Source organism: Bubalus kerabau, chromosome 1, assembly GCF_029407905.1.
Source record: "Bubalus kerabau isolate K-KA32 ecotype Philippines breed swamp buffalo chromosome 1, PCC_UOA_SB_1v2, whole genome shotgun sequence".
NCBI classification, from domain to species: Eukaryota; Metazoa; Chordata; class Mammalia; order Artiodactyla; family Bovidae; genus Bubalus; species Bubalus kerabau.
This window is the reverse complement of record NC_073624.1, coordinates 111,929,049-111,950,029: the sequence shown is the minus strand read 5'-3', so window position 1 is coordinate 111,950,029 and position 20,981 is coordinate 111,929,049. Positions and strand designations below refer to the sequence as shown.

Genomic DNA, 20,981 nt, shown 5'->3' with positions numbered 1-20,981 from the left:
CTACCAACCAGGTCAAGGGAAAGCACTAAATTTCACTGATGAATAGTTACAAAACATTTTCACCCTTTTAATACCTCATTTGTTTATGATATTAAAGTTTGAGCTTCATATAGGAGCAACCTATGTCTTTATTTTGATATGGTTTTGGACATCTCAGTGGCTCTAATGTGATCAGTAATAATAAAAAGCATTAATACAAGTTGTAGTAATTTTTTTCCTTTTCCCTCTGGCTTCAGTGAACCTTTAGGGAACCACAAGGGATCTCTCTAAGTCTTAGGGATGGCTACTTTTGATGTAAACTTCACAGGAAGGCTTACATTTCAACAACTAGATCTTACTAAAGAAAACTGGCCATTTGGCTGGTCATTTGTAAGCAGAACCAATGTGACATGTAATGTGCCCTTAGATGCCTTAGGTGTGACGGACTACCCCTTCACTTAGATGACTTGGCATACATTTATTAGCACTTAATATTATGCAAATGAAGCATAAAATACAAAGACTTCTAAAAACACCAATGTAAGCTATCTGCTCATTTGACAGTTGCTTCTGTAACACCATGACAATATTTATGCTGATGTGAAAACACATGATAATTTAATATTAACCAACCACTTACAGCTAAATGAAAATATACCTTAAGCTCCAAATTTATACAATGTACTGAGATGTGTTGAAATGACCATTTCCTCATTATAAGGGTGCAATGATTTCCCTTTATGAGAGTATGTGGCATAGCCTGAATAACTTTAATATTTTTCTGTTAAATGATAACTAAAATATATGTTTTATTAAATTTTTCTTATAAAAATGAGAACTACCTCTTTCAAACTGAATACTACTCACATATTCTCCATTCATTCCCTTTAGTCATGCTTATCTCTTTTGTAAACCTATTTTACATAACATTCAGGGTCCTCACCCTTGCCCCCCTCCCCCCACTCCCCCAGCTCCATTCTCTCTAGTAAAAAATGCTATGTGTGCAGGGATGGGAATCTGTTACCATGGCAGGACACTGCTGAAATAGGCTCACCTCCTGGTTTCCTTACTGTCTGTCCTCTGCTGAGTGATGGACTATGAATAGGAGAATTTGATACTGACTGTAATGACCACCGGAAAGGGCAAAATGAAACATGTGTGGTGGTTCCAACTGGTTTTATTTTCAAGAAAACAGTTCCTAAACTGAGCTGCTTAAATTTCTAATTTGGGGGACTATCTGAAATGTGAAATATAATTGTCTCTTGGGGAGTCAATGGCTGCATTTGAGGAAAGGGAATATTCAAATATTTCCCTCCGTGTTAATGATCTCTCTAGAATGTTTCAACTGGACATTTATTCTTTCTTCGGGTACATGTGTGTGGCTCAGGTATTTAAGTGCCCAAATAATTATTGCTTCCTGCTAATGCCATAAAGTAAAATCAGACTTATGTGCCTAGATTCACAAGTTAAAAGTTATGATCAGTATAGGTGCCTCCAACAGGTAATTTTCCAGTATATGATACTTTCTGAAAGAAGATGTCTCACTATCCATTCACCTACATGAACATGTGTAATGAAGTAGGTATATCTTCACCCTGGAAGCAGCAGTAACTTTTCACTCACAATATTAATATCACTGGTTTCTATATGCCTAATTTGAAAAGGAATTACACTTTTGATCTTATATTGCCAAAAATATCCATTGTATATTTGAGAAAACTGATCTAGATTTTGTATGATGTATTTCTGTATATATATGCACATCTATAATTTAGTTTTGTAAAGCCCTAGGCTTTAAAATATCGGTGTAGGTAAAAAGAGTTGAGATTTCTTCGGTTTATCAGTCAAAAATATAAAGTTAACAAAAAATATTTAGAGAAGGGTTATATATAAATATTATATGAGGATCCGTTCATCCTTGTTTGTATTCTCTTGCCAGATTCATAATACTTGGTAAGAAAAGACCTAATTTTGTAGCAAATATACTCTGATAATATTTACTTTGTGGAATAAATAAACATTATCTTGTTAGAACTAATAAGGATACAAAACTTAAATAAAAAAACAAGTAGTACTAGCATTTTCTATCCTTGCTTCTAACAAACTAAAAGTTGAGCTGAAATTGCCTATTAATGCATAATAAAATTCATGGAAATGGAAAATAAAAAGCCAATTGATTCTAGAACCTGAATAGATTATAAATACAGTATAATAACTTGCCATTTTCAGGAGGGAACAGAGGTTGAATTTGCAATTAACTGGAATTCTCATTCGGACAACTCAGCATTACAGATGCGGAACAGGTCTAGGTGAGGGGCAATGTGTAGCTTTCTTTTAAGTAGCGACAACCTTGAACTGATGCAGTTTGAACTATAGCCTACTAAGGGATTTATTAATCTCTGGAAAAGCTATAGACCCAAGATTCACTTAACCCTGGCCTTGGTGATTTATGTGAAAGTCACAGACTTTATTCTTCTTGTACTGTTTCCGTCTGCAGACTGGAAAACCTCTCCCTTCACACACTGAGAATTCTCACTGCCGTGAATGGAAGGTCGGTGTGTGGAAAGAGCACGTGAGCGGCGGGGGTTCAGCCCCAGAGAAAGAAGGTGTCGAGTTGTCTTGGTAAAGAATTTATACACCACGTGTTCACAGTTTCTTGACAGGTATAATTAGTGTTGTCTTTTCCTCTACTATGTGCTGGGATTCTGAAGCACGGTTTCAAATTTGTGACAATCGAGTGTTTGATCAAGGAGCATCAAGGACCTGAAAGGGTGGAGGGAGAGTGAAGAGAGACCAGTGATTAGTATCCATTTGTCAACTACAATATGCTAAAAATATCAAAGGAGCACCTGCTTTATGAGAACAGCGAGGAGTATTTTAGGCGCTATCGTTCATGCAGTCTTCCACAGGCAAAAAAATTGATGTTTGCAAAGGAAGCAATTATCAAATGAGGATGGAAAAGACACAGTTATTCCCTAAGATTAAATTCTTAAAAAATCAGTTTGGAAACATCTCAAAAGTAAAACATTTTTTCCTCTCAATTCCAGATGACTCTGTTTTTCCTCACGAAGGCAGAGGAGAGATACGCTTTATATGTTCTGACTCTGAGTGGCGCCCCTGCTGAGGTACACGCAAGCACAGCCTCTCTCTGACAGGCCGATCCTACCAATAGCCCTCCTGTGACGCAGCCCCCGGGCCTGCTTCTCCTCCCAAGAGGTCAGCCTGACACAGAGTGGAGCAGAGGAGGCAGATGCCCCAGGTGGTCAGACCTGCGGGAGCAGCCTCCCCGAACACGCCCCCAGACCTGTCACCTTCCCACTGTCATGGACCATTTCTTTCAGAAACAGTGGCTTCAATCTTTGTTTTTAAAGCTGTGGATATTTTTCTTTCAATGAATGCAGAACACTGTATTAAAACAAAAAATTAAGGAATTGGTTGGGTTGATGTGAAAGTGTACGCTGGGTGTAGGTTTGCAATCTGCCTCCTCTGCATCAGCACTCTCCAGCTCGAAGCCTTCTAGAGAAATGCCCAAAAGCACCCTGGGCCTACAGAGTGGAACTGAAAGTCGAGCATGAGGCCCCTGTACTTCTTCAGGAATCACTTAACAAGATATTGCATAAAAATATCTGCCATTAATATTGCGACTATTATACCAACACGACTACTGTTACTCTTGAGTGCTCATCAATTGCCACATATTTTAAGTTTTGCCTATTTTTTCTTATTTAATTTCCTTAAGAGGCCATTTTAATGAATCTTACATTGAATAACTTCCTCCGAGTCCCTTAGCTTCCAAGTGACAGAGCTACCAAATGATTGAGTTTTTAATTACTTAACTTATCGTAGAGTTACATGTCCCAAGGGAATGGGACTCAGCAGATGAATTTTAGTAAGAGGCTTGGGTCTCTTCATCTACCCAGAGGGGAAGCAGGCCAATGGGATATGCCAGCAGCCGAGAGAACGCTGGGCCTCTGAAGGGTGCATCACTGAAATACCCACTGGGAAGAACCACCTGCACAGAATGTTCTCTATTTCCCTCATTCTCCTGATTTATAATTGAACAGATTAATGATTCTTTAAAAAAAAAAAAAAAAGCCTTTCCCACACAGTTTAAATTTTTATTGATCAAATTGCTTTCCAATTTTTGAATGAGCCATTATAGTAGGCAGGATAATGACCTCTGAAATATGTCGATGTTCAAAACCCCAGAACCTGTGAATGTGTTAAGATTCCATGGTAGAGGGAAATTAAAGTTGTAGATGGAAGTAAGGTTGCTAGACAGTTGATGTTAAAATAGGGAGAGTGTCCTGAGCTGTCCGGGTGGGTCCATACCTTGTAATTAGAAGTGGAAGAAAGTGAGAGAAGAAAGTCAGGGAAGGGGAGGTGATGGTAGAAGCAGAGGTGAGAGTGGGTACAATGTGAGGACTCTCCTGTCACTGCTGGTTTGGAGGATGGGGAATGGAACCAGGAGGTAAAGAGTGCAGGCAGCCCCTAGAAACTGGAAAAGGCAAGAAATGGATCTTCTCTGGAGTCTCTGAAAGCCCAGTGAGACTGTGCTGGGCTTCTGTCTTATAAGACTGCTAGAAAACTAATTTGTATTCTTTAAAGCCAGCAGTCCCCAACGTTTTTGGCACGGGGAACCAGCTTCACGGAAGACAGCTTTTCCACACACGGGGGTGGGGAGTGGTTCAGGTGGTGATGTGAGTGATGGGGAGCTATAGGGAGCAGCAGATGAAGCTTCCCTTACTCACCCCACTGCTCACCTCCTGCTGTGTGGCCTGGTTCCTAACAGGCCATGGACTGGTACTGGTCCACAGCCCAGGGGTTGGGGACCCCTGTTTTAAGCCATTAAGTTTGTAGTGATTTGGGGGGCAGCAATAGGAAACTAACAGACCTGTGATGATGAAGTACTTTGAAGTATAAGGTACTATTTTAGAGGCAACTGGTGAGGGTTAATGTCAGCTAGGAGCAGTGTGAGACTGAATTCCTGGAAAGGTCATACAAACGTGTCTACAATGAGGGATGGGACACGTAAGGGCAGGTGTCACTGAATAAAGAGGTAGAACAGCACAGTTGTGAAAAGAAAGAGGCTTTGTAGCCCATATCTCTGAATTTGAATCATGGCCCTATAACTTCCTACCTGTGAAATCAGTAGACTTTAAAAAAAATCCTACATGACTCAGTTTCCTTCTTTAAAATGAGATTTAAAATAGTACCTAATACTCAAAGGATTATTGTAAAGGTTAAGTAATTTTGCATATATGAAACATTCAGAAAAGTTCTTGGTGTACCCTGATTCCTTAACAAATTTTACCCAGCATTATGATTATGTCCTGGTTCAGTTTTCTGCTTGATGAGTCTGGGTTCCTTAAATTCAGTGTTTATCAGAGTCATCCTTTGGGACCTCTCAATAAGTGGGCTGGCAGTTCTGGCAGTGGTTCCCAGGATCAGACCACAAGGCCCGTGACTGTGGCAGAGGAAGGTACAGAACAGGAAGTAGTGGGTACAATAAGGGAAGCGGGGGCCTGAAGAGCAGGAGGAGCAAGAGTCAGTGAGGCTACTGCCAATGGTCAGCTGCTGTGTGTTAACAGATTTGCTAAGAAGCTGCCTGTATTTGAATGTAAATGAACTCTGGATCTGCCAGCAGAAGGTCAGGGACATTAAACAAGCTTTTGGTCTTGACTTCCTCAGAATGCTGACATCTCGAAAAGAATTTCTCTGTTCTTCTCACATTTATTCTTTGAGAATCTGAGTGAAATATGGATTTACATAGATTCACACTTTTAAAAATGAGATGCTTATGGGATGGAAAGCAAAATAGGTGAAGGGGATTAACAGGTACAAACTTCCAGTTATAAAATAAATAAATCATGGGATATAATGTACAGCACAGGAAGCATAGTCAGTAGTACTATAATAAGGCTGTATGATGATGGGTGGTAACTAGACTTATTGTGATGATCAATTTGTAATGTATTATAAATGTTAAATCACTATGTTGTTTGCTTGAAACTAATAATCAAAGTCAACCACACTTCAATTAAAAAAAAATGCTTAAAGAAATATAATACTGCTTCTCAAAAAAAGTGGTTATAGTATTTTTTTAAAAAAATCCTATATTCATAGGTTTCTATAATATAATTATAAAGTGATCATACTTACTACATTTTAGAAAATGTAATCTATTCTTCCAGATAAACAAAGATGGAAGTTAGGGAAAAGACAACTTAAATGTACTTCAGGGGAATTTAAAATTAAAAGTAGGCATAAGACACATTGTCCACACACTACTTGCATTAAACCTGTTTTCCATCTGTGTGCACCACTGACCATTGCTAGTTATTTCATAACTTCTACCATCTCATATAAAATATTATTTCTAATTTACAGAATAGAAATTATATTTCATGCGATAAAAATAAGATAGTATCTGACAATTTTGCTTTACCTGGTCTTTGCTTGACTTGTCAAAATTTTTAAAAAAATTAGCAATCTATTCAGAGTAAACAGTTTCAGATCTCTTCTCAAAAGCAACCAGAATACGAGTTAGCAAGTGTAACGAATCCCATTTAATCCCTAAAAATCTAATTAATTAAAAGTTGAATAAGAGCTAATGTAAGTCTCTTTGACTGAATCCACCATAAAATCCATGGATGATATGACTTAGTTGTACTTTGCTTGTACTTGAAATGGACACTAGCTTCATTTCAAGGGGCCATTATATCGTGTATTGCAAGTGCTACCTTGGCAGGCATGAATTTCAATATAAATTGGCAATATAAATTTCATGTTCTCTTAAATAGAACTTTACCCTATCCTGTGTAACAAAAAAACATGGTTTTAAATGCTTTTTATTAAAACTGTTAGTCTTTGATAATGAGACAGTAGGAAATTCTCAAGTGATTTCATGAACACTGATGGGACAGAGAAATGGTCCATCAGTATTTATGGCCAAGTTGTATACTTCCAAAGATGACTGAATGAACATAAGAGGAAGCTTTTAGTAAGATCTTAGAAGTCTGAATGGCACATACTTCTTTCAAAACACTTTTAAACAATTTTACTAAGGGCCAGTGTGGTAAAACAGTTAGGAGAATTGCTACAAGTCTGTATTATTGAGAATGGAAGAAAAAATGAGTTCAGGAAAAGAATGCCAATGTTTGGCCGAAGCATAGTGAATTGTTATTACTAGCAAAAAGACATTTGAAAGGATTCTGGAAGTACAAATGTTCAGTACCTTTATATTTGAAATGGATTAGAGAGGAGGAGGAGATGGACAAAATGACTTGTCTGTATGCATCCAAATCATTCCACCACCCCAGTCCAAACCACCATATCTCTTGCCTATTATATAATAGTATCCTAACTGTCTCTACTTTCACTCTTATCCTGCAATAATCTATTCTCCCTATAGCACCCAGAGTGATCTCTTTTAACACATAAATCATGTCGCTCTTTTGCTTAAAAACCTTCAGTGGTTTCTACTGCAATAAAATCCAACTTCCCTCAGTGGTTTGGAAAGCTCTCTGTAACCTGGCCTTTGTCCGTCTCACCATCCGCCTCACTCTTTATCGCCTCACTAGCTCTGCTTTCTTTCTATTCCTCAAACATCAAATAGCCTCGTATCTGCCACAGAGCTAGTGCACTGGCCTGTTTCCTTCTCTTCTGATGCCTGTGTCCTGGCTTCTCCTTGTCATTCAACCTCAGCTTCAGTGTCATCTCCTTGGAGAGGTCTTGCCTGATCACCTCCCAGAAAGTCATCATCTGGCCAGTCTCTATTAAAACACACTATTTTGATTCTACCAAGTACTGGTCTCAATAGGATATTTTTACCTACTTGTTAATTAACTATCCCCTCCAACCATAATGTAAGCACCTGGATAGCAAGGACTGTGATTTCTTCATGCTGCTTCCAAAGCCCATTAAATAGTGCCTGGCCCTTCCCAGTAACAAATAGATATTTATTGTTGAGTAAATGTAGTTTTTGGAATGGAATGTAATTTCAGACAAAGACACCAAACTATGGTATCTGTAATAAAACTAGCAGGTTATAAAAGAAAGATAGTTGAATTCCCAGGACCCTCTGAGAACAAGTCCCATACTCTATTTAACTTCCTCATGTAGCTTCTTTTCATGAGTGTCACCAAAAATTGAAAATCTCTTCTCATATCCAGTGTTTCTCGTTGTGCAAATAGTAATCTGATATTGAATGGGTTAAAACCACCATTACCCACTGTCATCTTCCCAAGAATGTTTGAACCTCGTTTTAAATACACATTTGCAGACATTATAGTATAGAGGTCTCAAAGATTCAAACTGTCTCTTCCAAAAGATAGCAAGGAAAATGTATGTAACTCCAGAATTCCTAATGTTGGCAGATGAATTACTTGGCAGAGTAAGAAGGAGAAATAATTCTTTGCTACTTGTAAGTGTGGCTGTGGGGAATTCATTCAAACTATGGCAGCTTCATATCATTCATCTGAAAAAATGGTGTTTCAGTGATACTTGCTGTGAAGGGTGTTTTGAGGATTAGGGATAACACGTGAGAAGGGCCTAGCACACAGCAGGCACTTCAGAGATGGTGACTCTTTAACAATTTTTCCTGAATTTTCTCTCTCTTTTTTTTTTTTTTTGAATTTTTCTAAAAACATGAAGCAAAACCTGACTTACCCTTGTCACAAAGTGGAATTTAGAAAGACAGGTATACCTGAGACACATTTTAATGAAGACCCAAAGAGAATTCCAAAATCTCAGAGCATAATTAAACACTGGCAGGTCTCTACTTCGTCCTCTTCACTGGCGCAGTCTTCTAGTAAACGGTTTCAGTATGGTAGAGGGGATCTCCCCAGGACTAGCACTATATGGTTGATTAGTTTGTAGACTGTGCAAAGGCAACTAGCCAGGGAGGCAAGCGGGGCTGGAATGTGGCCCACACTCTTGTCATGAAGACGTGTGCCAGAGGATGTGCAGACGTCTGCACAGATGCTGCAGTTCTGTAATCTGCACAGAGGCATCGTATCGTCTGTACCTGTCCTCCTCAAGTATATAATTTTTTCAAAATAGCGTACATTTCCAGGGAATATGGCTAAATGAAACATAATATAAGCAACTGTCTCATTAACATTTTCTGAGGTCACTGTTTTTTGTTTGATTAATTTTTTTGGATTATTAAATCTAATGATTACATTCCAGCTGTCTAAGAAACTATACTTTTTAAAAAACCAAATTCTGTGCGTATGGGGCTTTCCTTGTGTAGAGGCACCTCTTACCTATGACATGTGGTTTTGCTGTGTTTGTTGCTGCTGCTGCTGTTGTTGCTGCTGAATTAGCAACTGCTGCTGTTGCCGACGCCGGGCTGTCCGTAGCTTTTCAAAGCGAGCCTCCATTTCTTCTAGGACTTTCGGGGTGTATCGCACCACCAGCTTGACGCTGTCCTTAGCAGCCTTAAGCAGTTCTACGGCTTTTTCATGGTGTTCTCCTTCCACACTCTGAAACGACAATGATATCTCATAAGGGGAGAGTTTCCATGTTCTTTTCTCTGGAGCGAAATGCAAAATGAGTGTTATAGTACAACCTCTAACAACTGGAAATTGAAAGAAGGGATGGCAGATTTATGCCCTCAACGTTATCATTTAGTGCATTTGTAGTTGAACCACGAGCAGGTTAGCTGCACTAGATACAGGATGGATGGAATGGAGGGTCAGGACAGGAGGAGGACAGATAATGAAGACCTGAAAGATAACACTAACATTTAGAACAGGACTTCTAAATTTCACCTGGCAGAGTAATTTCACTGGTCCAGAAACCTTAGGAAAAGTTTAAAACGAATAATGAAGAGGGATAACAAAAAAGAATTCCTATCTGGTATTAGCACTTAAAAAGAATCTACAATGCTTAAAGTAGTGTCTTACTGATGTAGTAAGAGGAGAACAAGACAGAATCTAGAAGCGGATCAACCGCATAAAACATATGTTACATGATAAATCTGAAATTCAGACTAAAGGAAGAAAGGATTGTTTAACAATGATGCTGGAACAGATAATAATTAAATGATACAAAAGAATGTGGATTCCAGTCTCACAGTCTATGCTACATATAGCAGAGTGATTAACAATTTCAATGTAAAAATAAAACCATTAAACAACTAAAATAAAGCATAGGTCAGTGTTCATCATCTTGCAATGTAAAAGTAATTCTTAAGTAAAAATACCAAAAAAGACACGCCACAAAATCAGATTTAAAAATTGGAAGTTTTTAGACTGAAGAGAAAAAACTTATGGTTACCAGGGGGGACTTGTGGGAGGAAGGGGTAGTTAGGGAGTTGAAGATCAACATGTGCACTGCTAAGTCACTTCAGTCGTGTCCGACTCTGTGCGACCCCATAGATGGCAGCCCACCAGGCTCCCCCTTCCCTGGGATTCTCCAGGCAAGAACACTAGAGTGGGTTGCCATTTCCTTCTCCAATGCATGAAAGTGAAAAGTGAAAGGGAAGTCGCTCAGTCATGTCCGACTCTTAGCGACCCCATGGACCGCAGCCTACCAGACTCCTCCATCCATGGGATTCTCCAGGCAAGAATACTGGAGTGGGGTGCCATTGCCTTTTCCGAATATGTGCACAGTGCTATATTTAAAATGGATAACCAACAAGGACCTATTGTACAGCACGGAGAATTCTGCTCAATGTTATGTGGCAGCCTCAATGGGAGAGGAGTCTGGGGGAGAATGGATACATGTATATGTACGCCTGTGTCTGCTGTGCACCTGAAATCACCACATTTTTAATTGGCTATATTTCAATATAAAATAAAAAGCTTTTTTAAAAAAATGTAAGTTTATATGTCTCACACACTATCAGTTCAGTTGAGTTCAGTCACTCAGTCATGTCTGACTATTTGCAACCCCATGAATCACAGCATGCCAGGCCACCATGTCCATCACCAACTCCCGGAGTTTACTCAAACTCATGTCCATTGAGTCGGTGATGCCATCCAACCATCTCATCCTCTGTCGTCCCCTTCTCCTCCTGCCCCCAATCCCTCCCAGCATCACAGTCTTTTCCAATGAGTCAACTCTTTGCATGAGGTGGCCAAAGTATTAGAGTTTCAGCTTCAGCATCAGTCCTTCCAATGAACATTCAGGACTGAGTTCCTTTAGGATGGACTGGTTGGATCTCCTTGCAGTCCAAGGGACTCTCAAGAGTCTTCTCCAACACCACAGTTCAAAAGCATCAATTCTTTGGCACTCAGCTTTCTTCACAGTCCAACTCTCACATCCATACATGACTACTGGAAAAACCATACCTTTGACTAGATGGATCTTTGTTGGCAAAGTGATGTCTTTGCTTTTTAATATGCTGTCTAGGTTGGTCATAGCTTTTCTTCCAAGGAGCAAGTACCTTTTAATTTCATGGCTGCAGTCACCATCTGCAGTGATTTTGGAGCCCCAAAAAATAAAATCTCTCACTGTTCCCACTGTTTCCCCGTCCATTTGTCAGGAAGTGATGTGACCAGATGCTATGATCTTAGTTTTTTGAATGTTGAGTTTTAAGCCAGCTTTTTCACTCTCCTCTTTCATCAGGAGGCTCTTTAGTTCCTCTTTTACTTTCTGCCATAAGGGTGGTATCATCTGCATATCTGAGGTTATGGATATTTCTCCCAGCAATCTTGATTCCAGCATGTGCTTCATCCAGCCCCACATTTCACATGATGCACTCTGCATGTAAGTTAAATAAACAGGGTGACGATATACAGCCTTGATGTACTCCTTTCCCAATTTGTAACCAATTCATTGTTCCATGTCTGGTTCTAAGTGTTGCTTCTTGATGTGCATACAGATTTCAGGAGGCAGGCAAGATGGTCTGGTGTTTCCACCACTTTAAAAATTTTTCACAGTTTGTTGTGATCCATATAGTCAAAGGCTTTGGCATAGTCAATAAAGCAGAAGTAGATGTTTTTCTGGAATTCTCTTGCTTTTTCAATGAACCAATGGAAGAGATCTTACAAGTCAATAAAGATCTAAGCAAAATGGGCAAGTGAGCTCTTGGACAAATAATAATTTTTTAAAATGGTCAATGAATCTATGAAAAAAAATGCCCAACCTCCCTCATAATCAAACAAATGCAGATGAAAAAATATTTTGTTTTTAATTTAAAAATGGTGAAGATGTATTTTAAAATATGGTGTATTGACAAGGATGTAGGGAAGAGGTACTCATACACTGGTAATATTGTGACAAAAACTAGTACAGCTTTTCTGCTGGGCACTGTTGTTATGCAATGGATAAAACCCTTTATAAATAAAGAATTTTACTTTAGAGAAATGTACTAAGGATAAAATCATACATACATACATACACACATAACTGTAAGACAGATATGATATGACAGAAGACAAAACAAAAAGTAATTCTTAGTTTTTGAATCTCAAAATACTCTTTTGAACATAATGGCATAGACAACAGTTGGGGTAAGTAAGTTTACTGTAAGTAAACACCAAGAGGCTTCTCCCAGAGCTTCAAAAGTATCTCTAGGTTGGGATTGATGGTTTAATCGCTAAGTTGTGTTCGACTCTTGCAACCCCATGGACTATAGCTTGCCAAGGTCCTCTGTCCATGGGATTCTCCAGGCAAGAATACTGGAGTGGATTGCCATTTCCTTCTCCAGGGGATCGTCCCGACTCAGGAATCGAACCTAAGTCTCCTGCACTGCAGGCAGATTCTTTACTGACTAAGCTACAAGGGATTAGGGAGAAGTAAAACAGAAGAAAATTATAATCAGACATCATAGAACCCTGAGAAGAGGAGACAGTCCTTTCTTCTCAGCTGACCCCCAGGGCAGATGACATAACCTCTATTTATAGGATCAATGTACAAAGGCCTTTTTTGACTTGTTTCCCAGGTAAAGCTCAAAGATATGTGTGTGACGTGACGGATAGGGATCAAGACAGGCTTAAATACTGCCAGAACACTGAAGAGTGGCACTGAAGTGGCAGAAAAGGCCGCCCCAAAATTGGTTTAGGTTACATTTTCACAGCCCAAGCAGAAGGGAGCCTCGACTATTACACTGAGTTACCAAAAAATAATTTTCATTTTAAGCACACAAGTTATATCTTGAGATTCATAATTATAACTATCATACATATTTGAAGATTTAAGAAATTGTGTTCCATTCTATCATTTGCTTCAGCAAGGTGGACGTGGACTGAGGAGAAAAAAGAAACCTTTGAGTTAAACAATGTCATTGGTAGCCTTCAGTCATCTGTCTGAGAGCCAGGCAGATACTAAAGGACTTAAGAAATGACTGTGGAGAGCCCTGGAGGCAACTTATATAACCACTCCTTTGCCAAGTCTGGACTAACTAGAGAGCAGGGGGTAATAAATAGCTGTTGAGCAGAGTGAATTTTCATCTGTGGCTGAAGCCTAGGAAAATAGACGTATTCACTGATTAATTTATTCATTTAACTATTCACTCAGTCATTGACTTGGTCATTCAACCGATGTTTATTAAGCATTTATTTCACTACTTATACTCTACTAAGTTCTTTGGAAGAACATGCACAGGGGAAAACTTTGACAACTTTGTACAGTATAAATTCTCTTTCAGTGTACTTGAAATTTCTTTGTAATTTGCCCCAAGGTGAACTGTTAATGTATGGAATTCCCCTTTAAAAGGAAAACTGGATGATTTGCTTGTTCATACCCTTCCCTAATTTCTCTTTTAATATTAAAACTAACAAGTTCTATGTTTTAATAACAATGCTTCACCTGTTTTCTAGGCCAGATGATTAGTCTCCAGACTTCTTTTTGGCTTTTGTCCTATTTGCTTTCATTTAATAAGGTTGGAAATTCTAGGTCAGACCTTTAGATGCTCATTATCCCCAGGTAGGCACTCTGCCTACAGTTTAGAGTTGCCCCCAGAGGGCTGTGGGATTAATACATGGAGCCATCAGGCTCTCACCACAGTGGATGGCTGAGAGAACTATGGCTGGGGTTTCATACTCCACCCTGCAGAACTGGCAAGGCTACCCCACTCACCCTCAGCCCTGTTCTCCACCACGCGTGCGTGGTTGCATACTAAGTCACTTCAGTCATGTCCGACTCTGCGATCCCAAGGACTACCTACCTGGTAGTCCAAGGACTAGCCTGGCTACCTGCCAGGCTCCTCTGTCCAAAGATTTTCCAGGCAAGAACACTGGAGAGGGTTGCCATTTCCTTTTCCAGGGATCTCCCACCTGGGGATCAAACCCCGTTTCTTACATCTCCTGCATGGGCACTGGCAGGCAGGTTCTTTACCACTAGTGCCATCTGCTCTCCACCACACACTTAGCAATTGATAAAAGGCAGACTCCAATGTTCTTTGAATCCAGAGTTTGTTTTTTTTTTGTCTCAATGCTCTATCTTTGGCTCAGATAGTGACTCTGATTTTTGGGGGCTCAGCAGAGTTAAGGGGTCTCTTGGTCTGAATGTACCTTTCACTGTCTTCTCCACCAGGGCACAGAATCCACATGGTCAGAGTGTCACGCTTCAACATTTCCACTACTAAAAATGCTATGTTAAAAATAATATACATTACATGATTAAGCAGTATAATAGAAACCAAGATGTCACTCAGAGACTTGAAGAAGTATAAGCATCTTTGTAGAATGTATCATTTCAAACACTTGTTAACTTTGTTGTTTAAACTGTTTTCAGAAAATCTGCATCTAGAAGACTGTTCTGGGTGTCTCTCCTTTTCCACTGGCTTTGTCTACTTTATTAATATTTTTAAGGGCATATGTTTGTCTTCTTAATCTAAAATTTATCTCTGAAGTGCTTTCAGTCCATCAGTATAACTTCGTAATAAGAATAAGGCAGTTTTCTCTCCTTTCTTTCCCTTTTAAAGTAAGAACAAAAAAGCAGGCAACCTTTCAATGGAGTTCCTGTTCCATGAATTAAGAAAAGGTCAAGCTGTCTGCTCTGTTAGGATACACATGCTGAGGAAAAAACACCCGTCAATAGGTTTCCCTAGCCCTGACAGTTTATCATTTATTCCTAATTTTGACTTTGTCTTTTTCTCACTCTTCATAAAACTAAGCCTTATTTCAAGCTAAGTATTTAAAACATGTTTTGAAATATGATAGTTTATTTGTAAAACAGTTGAGCTGTCTTTCTATCACAGATATTTTATACACACACACACACACACACACACACATACACACCACCCTCTCCTGATTCAGGAATTGTCCTTTATAAAAATTAGCCCAGTTTGAGAAGTCACTGAAAACCTGTAGCACTAGCTTTTCACAAAGGATGAAAACGTGACCCTTATGTGATTTGAGGAGACCTAGGAAAACTTCTGAGTTTAAAGTGGAATCCCCTCCTCCATTAAAAAGCCCAAAATTGCATACTTTCCATAAGAACTTTCCATACTTTCTAAAACAAATTTTGCAATTTTAGATTTCATCCTCTTGCTTTAAGAGTTCTGTTGTACCTACTGCAATCTGAGGAAGTCATTAGAATGGATTAAGTTAACAAAGCTTTCCAACAGACATCTGATAAAAGATGTATGTCATGAAGGAGGTGAGGGGTGGTGAGGAAGGCATGGGGTAAACTAGGTATCCAGGAAATATTCAGACCAAAGAGAAGTGGTCCAAAAAGAGAAAAGCCCCCCAAAATATTACCTACCCCACAGAAGCACCTAGTCTGGACGTGGGCCTTCACTGAATCGAAGTGCACAAGAAGGGATGGACATTCCCATCTTGAAAATACTTCTTTCCCTTGCTAACGTTTAGAAAGTACACGTAGAAATCAATATGAAAAGGAGAGTTCAAATGGTTTTATTACCATTTCCAAAGGCTTAAGAACTGGATCTTCTATAATGTTAATATATAAAGGAATATATTTTCATTCAGGAATGTGAGAAAAATTAGCTCAGTAAGTAACGAGATGCATATTTGTTTCATTAGTAATCTCATGCAGCAGTAGAGAGCTCTGGAAAGCTTTAAAGTTAATCTGACTGAAAACAAAAAAACAAATCAGTAGATGGTGAATGAACCAACTTTTCAACATGGTCATGTTCCGATTTTTCACTAGTTTTTATTTCCACACATTGTGAGTTATCAAAATGGCTGCTATTTCTTGGTACCCTCAGTGTCCTGACTGATTAAGAATCTTAAAAAGAGGGAGCTCTGGATTACATTGCATACTTGCTCATGAGAGGCACTCTCTTCTCTCTTCCCTGCTATAGAGAAACTAGCTGCTAAATTTTGATCTCAGACCTCCAGTGGAAGAGATGCCTGCCTGGAAAGGGACCTCATTATCTGAGCACAATCAACTGCCAAATGAGAGGCACCCAGGACTCCATGGAGTTCTTTCTCTGTGAGGATTACACGGACACAATCCTGACCCAGCTTGCTGATGAGCTGTTTAAACACTCTGTTGGATAACCAAGAGTTGGCTATACCTCTCAGTTACTGTAGGAATATCTACAGCCAAGTTCATGTTTAGGCTCCTAAATACATCAGCCACTCTTTTGGATTAAAGGCCAAATGATGTCATCAAGAAAGAGATGATATCAAGGATATTGGGTTACGATATTTGGTACAATTAAGCATCTCAGAAACCCAGAACCTTCTAGCTGTAAAGGCCCTTAGAAACCACCTCATTTGTCTCCTCGCATCTTAATACATATGAAAATAAAGACTTAAGAGTGGCCGTGAGCTGGCCCATTTTATAAATTTGTTAGTTTCAATGCTGGATTAGAACTCATTATCTTTGATGACAGCTCTTTTAACAATATCATTCTGCTTTTCAGGATTAACTAATTCAGATTGTGGTGGGTCAGTTTTTACAGGATGTGAAGGATAGGAATTAATGACAAGTATAAGATGTGTCCACTCCCAGCTCTAAAGCATATAAAGTTGGCTAGCGAAGAAGCACTAAGAAACTACATGCTCACTATTAGTGGATTATAATTCTCAACATTGAAAAGGCCCTCTATGGCCACAGACCTACTTCTTTCCTACAATGGTAATTGTGGAAAATTATTTCATTTGAAATGAAATGATCATTTATACATAATAAACATGGGTATATGTGTGTGAGCCTGTGTGTATGTTAGCTTCTATGTGTGTGTGTGTGTATTCTAACATTCATTGAGTATGTACTCAGTGCAAGGCCCTGCTAGCTGCTTTGTGTGCATTATATCTAATCCTTATAACACTATAAGAAAGGCAATACAGAGCTTAAGAAATTTGTCCCAGGTCCCCAACTAGTCAGTGAAACAGATTGAACTTACTGAGATCTGTTTTCAGAGACCAGACTCTTACTGACTAATCCATAACCTTGAACAAGATAATAGAAAGTAAATATCATATCAGTGGCTCTCCTTTTCATGGGTACTTTCAGATCAGTTGAACTTGAATGTACACAGAAATCAATTTAAGCACTTATAAAATACAAAGACCTAGGCTGTACCCTAGACTTGCCATATCAAGATCCACAGCAGTATGACCTAGGAATGTGTGACATCATAAAACTCTGATACAGCCAGCTAGTCATTGATGTGAAGATTAGTGTTTAGACACGGTGCCCTTGACTATAACTACCTCGAATAGTAAATGTCCTCTTTAACAGTTCCTTTACTATGTTACTCCAGGAGAGAGGTCTGGGTAGGTGAGGGAAATCTTATAATATTGTCTTGGTGTAGTCAGTATTTTTGGTCATTTAAAAAAGGCATATTGATTGGATGTTTAATTAAGAACAGAATATCCCCACATAAGTTATAGGATATATTCAGGAAAAAAAAAAAAAAACACTTTTATGACTCTCTGATCCTCTCCTTTCCTCAAATAGGTTAATATCCTTTCTAAATGTATTCTTTTTTCCTGAAGAAAAGTGGCAAGTATAAAAAGTATTACATTTAGCCTTTGGAAAATACATGCTAATTCTCTCCCATAGTACTTTGTTCCTGCCCAAATGCTAATATCTATTTCAGTACACTGTAATTCATCAGTTTATAATCATTCTGCTGACACCAGACCATCCTAAAGCAGGATGAGTCTTATTTATCTCTGTGCAGCATCTATTGTGTGCTCAATAAATACTTAGTCAATGAATAAGTCATACATACACACATATATATTTCCTATTAAGCTAAGGAGCCAGTACCACCTAGGTTTGAATTTGAGCTTCTTCACATAGCAGCTTTGTGAGCTCAGACAAACTGCTTAGCATCCCTGAGTCTCAATTTTCTCATCTGTAAAAGGGGTATCAGAGAGTATCTACTTTATAGAATCATTTACATTTAACATACACAAAGCACCTGGAAGAAAGCCCGCATTTTAAAAGGGTCCAACAAACATTGGCTCTTTGCTGAACTGTTTCCTGTGCGATCATGTTACTGTAGGGCTTCAGGAATTCAAGGACAACAGAAGTAACAAAATATAATTTGCCTTTGGAATAGGTAGAATTTTCTTTTATATTTTCTAGGAAGTAAAAAAAATGTATTTACTAGATTAATAAATAATATACGGAATTTGTTGGAAACAGGTTTAAAACTACTTACATAAATCAACTGCTTCTAATCACAGTCAATTTAGAAGCACCAGTTCCCTACATAACAACTGTTATGCTAATTAAAAATGAAAATTCATGAAAAACTGCTCTCTCAGTCCCTCCACAGTGCCACACTTTGTTAGGGAAAGAAAGAGTGTGCTAGAGATTCACCTGATAGGAGGGTGCATAACGTGAGCAAACCTGAGAGGGGAGAACTATTAAAGAACCAAACACTGCAAGAGAGCAACGTGATTACTCGCTTAGAGCCAGACATCCTGGAGCGTGAAGTCCAGTGAGCCTTAAGAAGCATTGCTATGAACAAAGCTAGCGGAGGTGGTGAAATTCCAGTTAAGCTATTTCAAATCCTAAAAGCTGAGGCTGTTAAAATGCTGCACTCAGTGTGCCAGCAAATTTGGAAAACTTGGCAATGGCCACAGGACTGGAAAAAGTCAGTTTTCATTCCAATCCCAAAGAAGGGCAGTGCCAAAGAATGTTCAAACTACCGGACAATTGCACTCATTTCACATGTTAGCAAGGTAATGCTCAAAATCCTTCAAGCTATGCTCCAACAGTTCATGAACTGATAACTTCCAGAAGTATAAGCTGGATTTAGCAAAGGCAGAGGATCCAGAGATCGAATAGTCAACATCCGCTGGATCACAGAAAAAGCAAGGAAATTCCAGAAAAAAATCTACTTTTGCTTCATTGACTACATTTAAACCCTTTTACTGTGTGGATCTCAACAAACTGTGGAGGCTTGTTGAAGGGATGGGAATATCAGACCACCAGACCTGCCTCCTAAGAAATTTGTATGCAGGTCAAGAAGCAACACTTTGAACAAGACAAGGAACAATGGACTGGTTCAAAATTGGGAAAGAAGTACATCAAGGCTGTATATTGTCACCTATTTATTTAACTTCTATGCAGAGTGCATCATGTGAAATGCGGGTCTGGATGAAGCTCAAGCTAGAATCAAGACTGCTGGGAGAAATATCAATAACCTCAGATATGCAGATGACACTACCTTTACGGCAGAAAGCAAAAGAGGAACTAAAGAGCCTCTTGATGAAAGTGAAAGAGGAGAGTGAAAAAGTTGGCCTAAAACTCAACATTCAAAGCATGAATATCATGGCATCTGATCACATCACTTCATGGGAAACAGATGGGGAAAAAGTGGAAATAGTAACAGAAGTCATTTTCTTGGGCTCCAAAATCACTGTAGATGGTGTCTGCAGCCACGAAATCAAGACACTTGCTCCTTGGAAAAGCTATGACACACCTAGACAGCATACTAAAAAGCAGTGATATCACTTTGCCAACAAAGTTGTGTATAGTCCAAGCTATGGGTTTTCCAAGAGTCATGTACAGATATGAGAGGTGGACCATAAAGAAGTCTAAATATCAAAGAATTAATGCTTTCAAACTGTGGTGCTGGAGAAGACTCTTGAAAGTCCCTTGGACTGCAAGGAGATCAAACCAGTCAATCTTAAAGGAAATCAGTTCTGAATATTCAATGGAAGGACTAACGCTGAAGCTCCGATAATTTGGCCACCTGATGCGAAGAGCTGACTCATTAGAAAAGACCCTGATACTGGTAAAAATTGTATGCAGGAGGAGAAAAGAATGACAGAGGATGAGATGGTTGGATGGCGTCACTGACTCAATGCACATGAGTTTGAGTAAACTTTGGGAGATGGTGAAGAACAGAGAAGCCTGGCATGCTGCAGTCCACAAAGAGTTAGACATGACTGAGCGACTGAACAACAACAAAACATATAAATGGCTTCCCAGGTGTCTCAGTGTTAAAGAATCTGCCTCCCAACCAAGAGACTCAGGAGACACAGGTTCAATCCCTGGGTCGGGAAGATCCCCTGGAGCAGAAAATTGTAACCAACTACAGTATCCTTGCTTGGAAATTCCATGGACAGAGGAGCCTGAGGGGGTACAGTCCATGGGGTCGCAAGGAGTCAGAGATGACTGAGCACACACACAGGCACACATATACACACACGCACACATATACACACATGCATACACATACATGCACATACCTATAGCCATCTTCAAGAGTACAAATGTGAACACTAGAGATGTGAAACCAGAACAAAGCTGTCTGGAAAAATATTCCTAGAAAATGAGATCTTTAAATCAGTCTGTTAATTTTTGAGTGTAGGCTTCATGTGGGAAGTCAAAATTACAAGGAACCCTACCAATCATGATTCATACTGATTCGTACTTCCAAAATACACAGTCTGCCCACCTATACTCTCCCAAGCCATGACACCAACCCCAAGCAGAGCCTTTTGCAAATGTTCAGAAGCAGGGACATCAAAACTGCTGACTCTCAATATTTGCTTCCAGGTCTGGTTTGGTATCTTTTTGGGGGGTGTTAGTTCTAGAAGGTCTTGTAGGTCTTCATAGAACTGTTCAACTTCAGCTTCTTCAGCATTACTGGTCAGGGCATAGAC

At 39.2% G+C, this 20,981-nt stretch overlaps 1 protein-coding gene across 8 annotated transcripts in view; it reads right to left on the bottom strand.

Moving 5' to 3' along the window:
- Positions 1 to 983: 983 nt before the first annotated feature.
- LIN7A (lin-7 homolog A, crumbs cell polarity complex component) overlaps positions 984 to 20,981 on the bottom strand; it is a 152,150-nt gene continuing 132,152 nt past the window's right edge. For all 8 annotated transcript variants that reach the window (XM_055586897.1, XM_055586924.1, XM_055586901.1 and 5 more), the window contains 2 exons: positions 9,249 to 9,467; positions 984 to 2,742 (listed from right to left, as the gene is read on the bottom strand). In XM_055586897.1, the coding sequence (XP_055442872.1) occupies positions 9,249 to 9,467 (219 nt within the window). In that variant the 3' untranslated portion in view covers positions 984 to 2,742. The remainder of the gene's footprint in view (positions 2,743 to 9,248; positions 9,468 to 20,981) is intronic.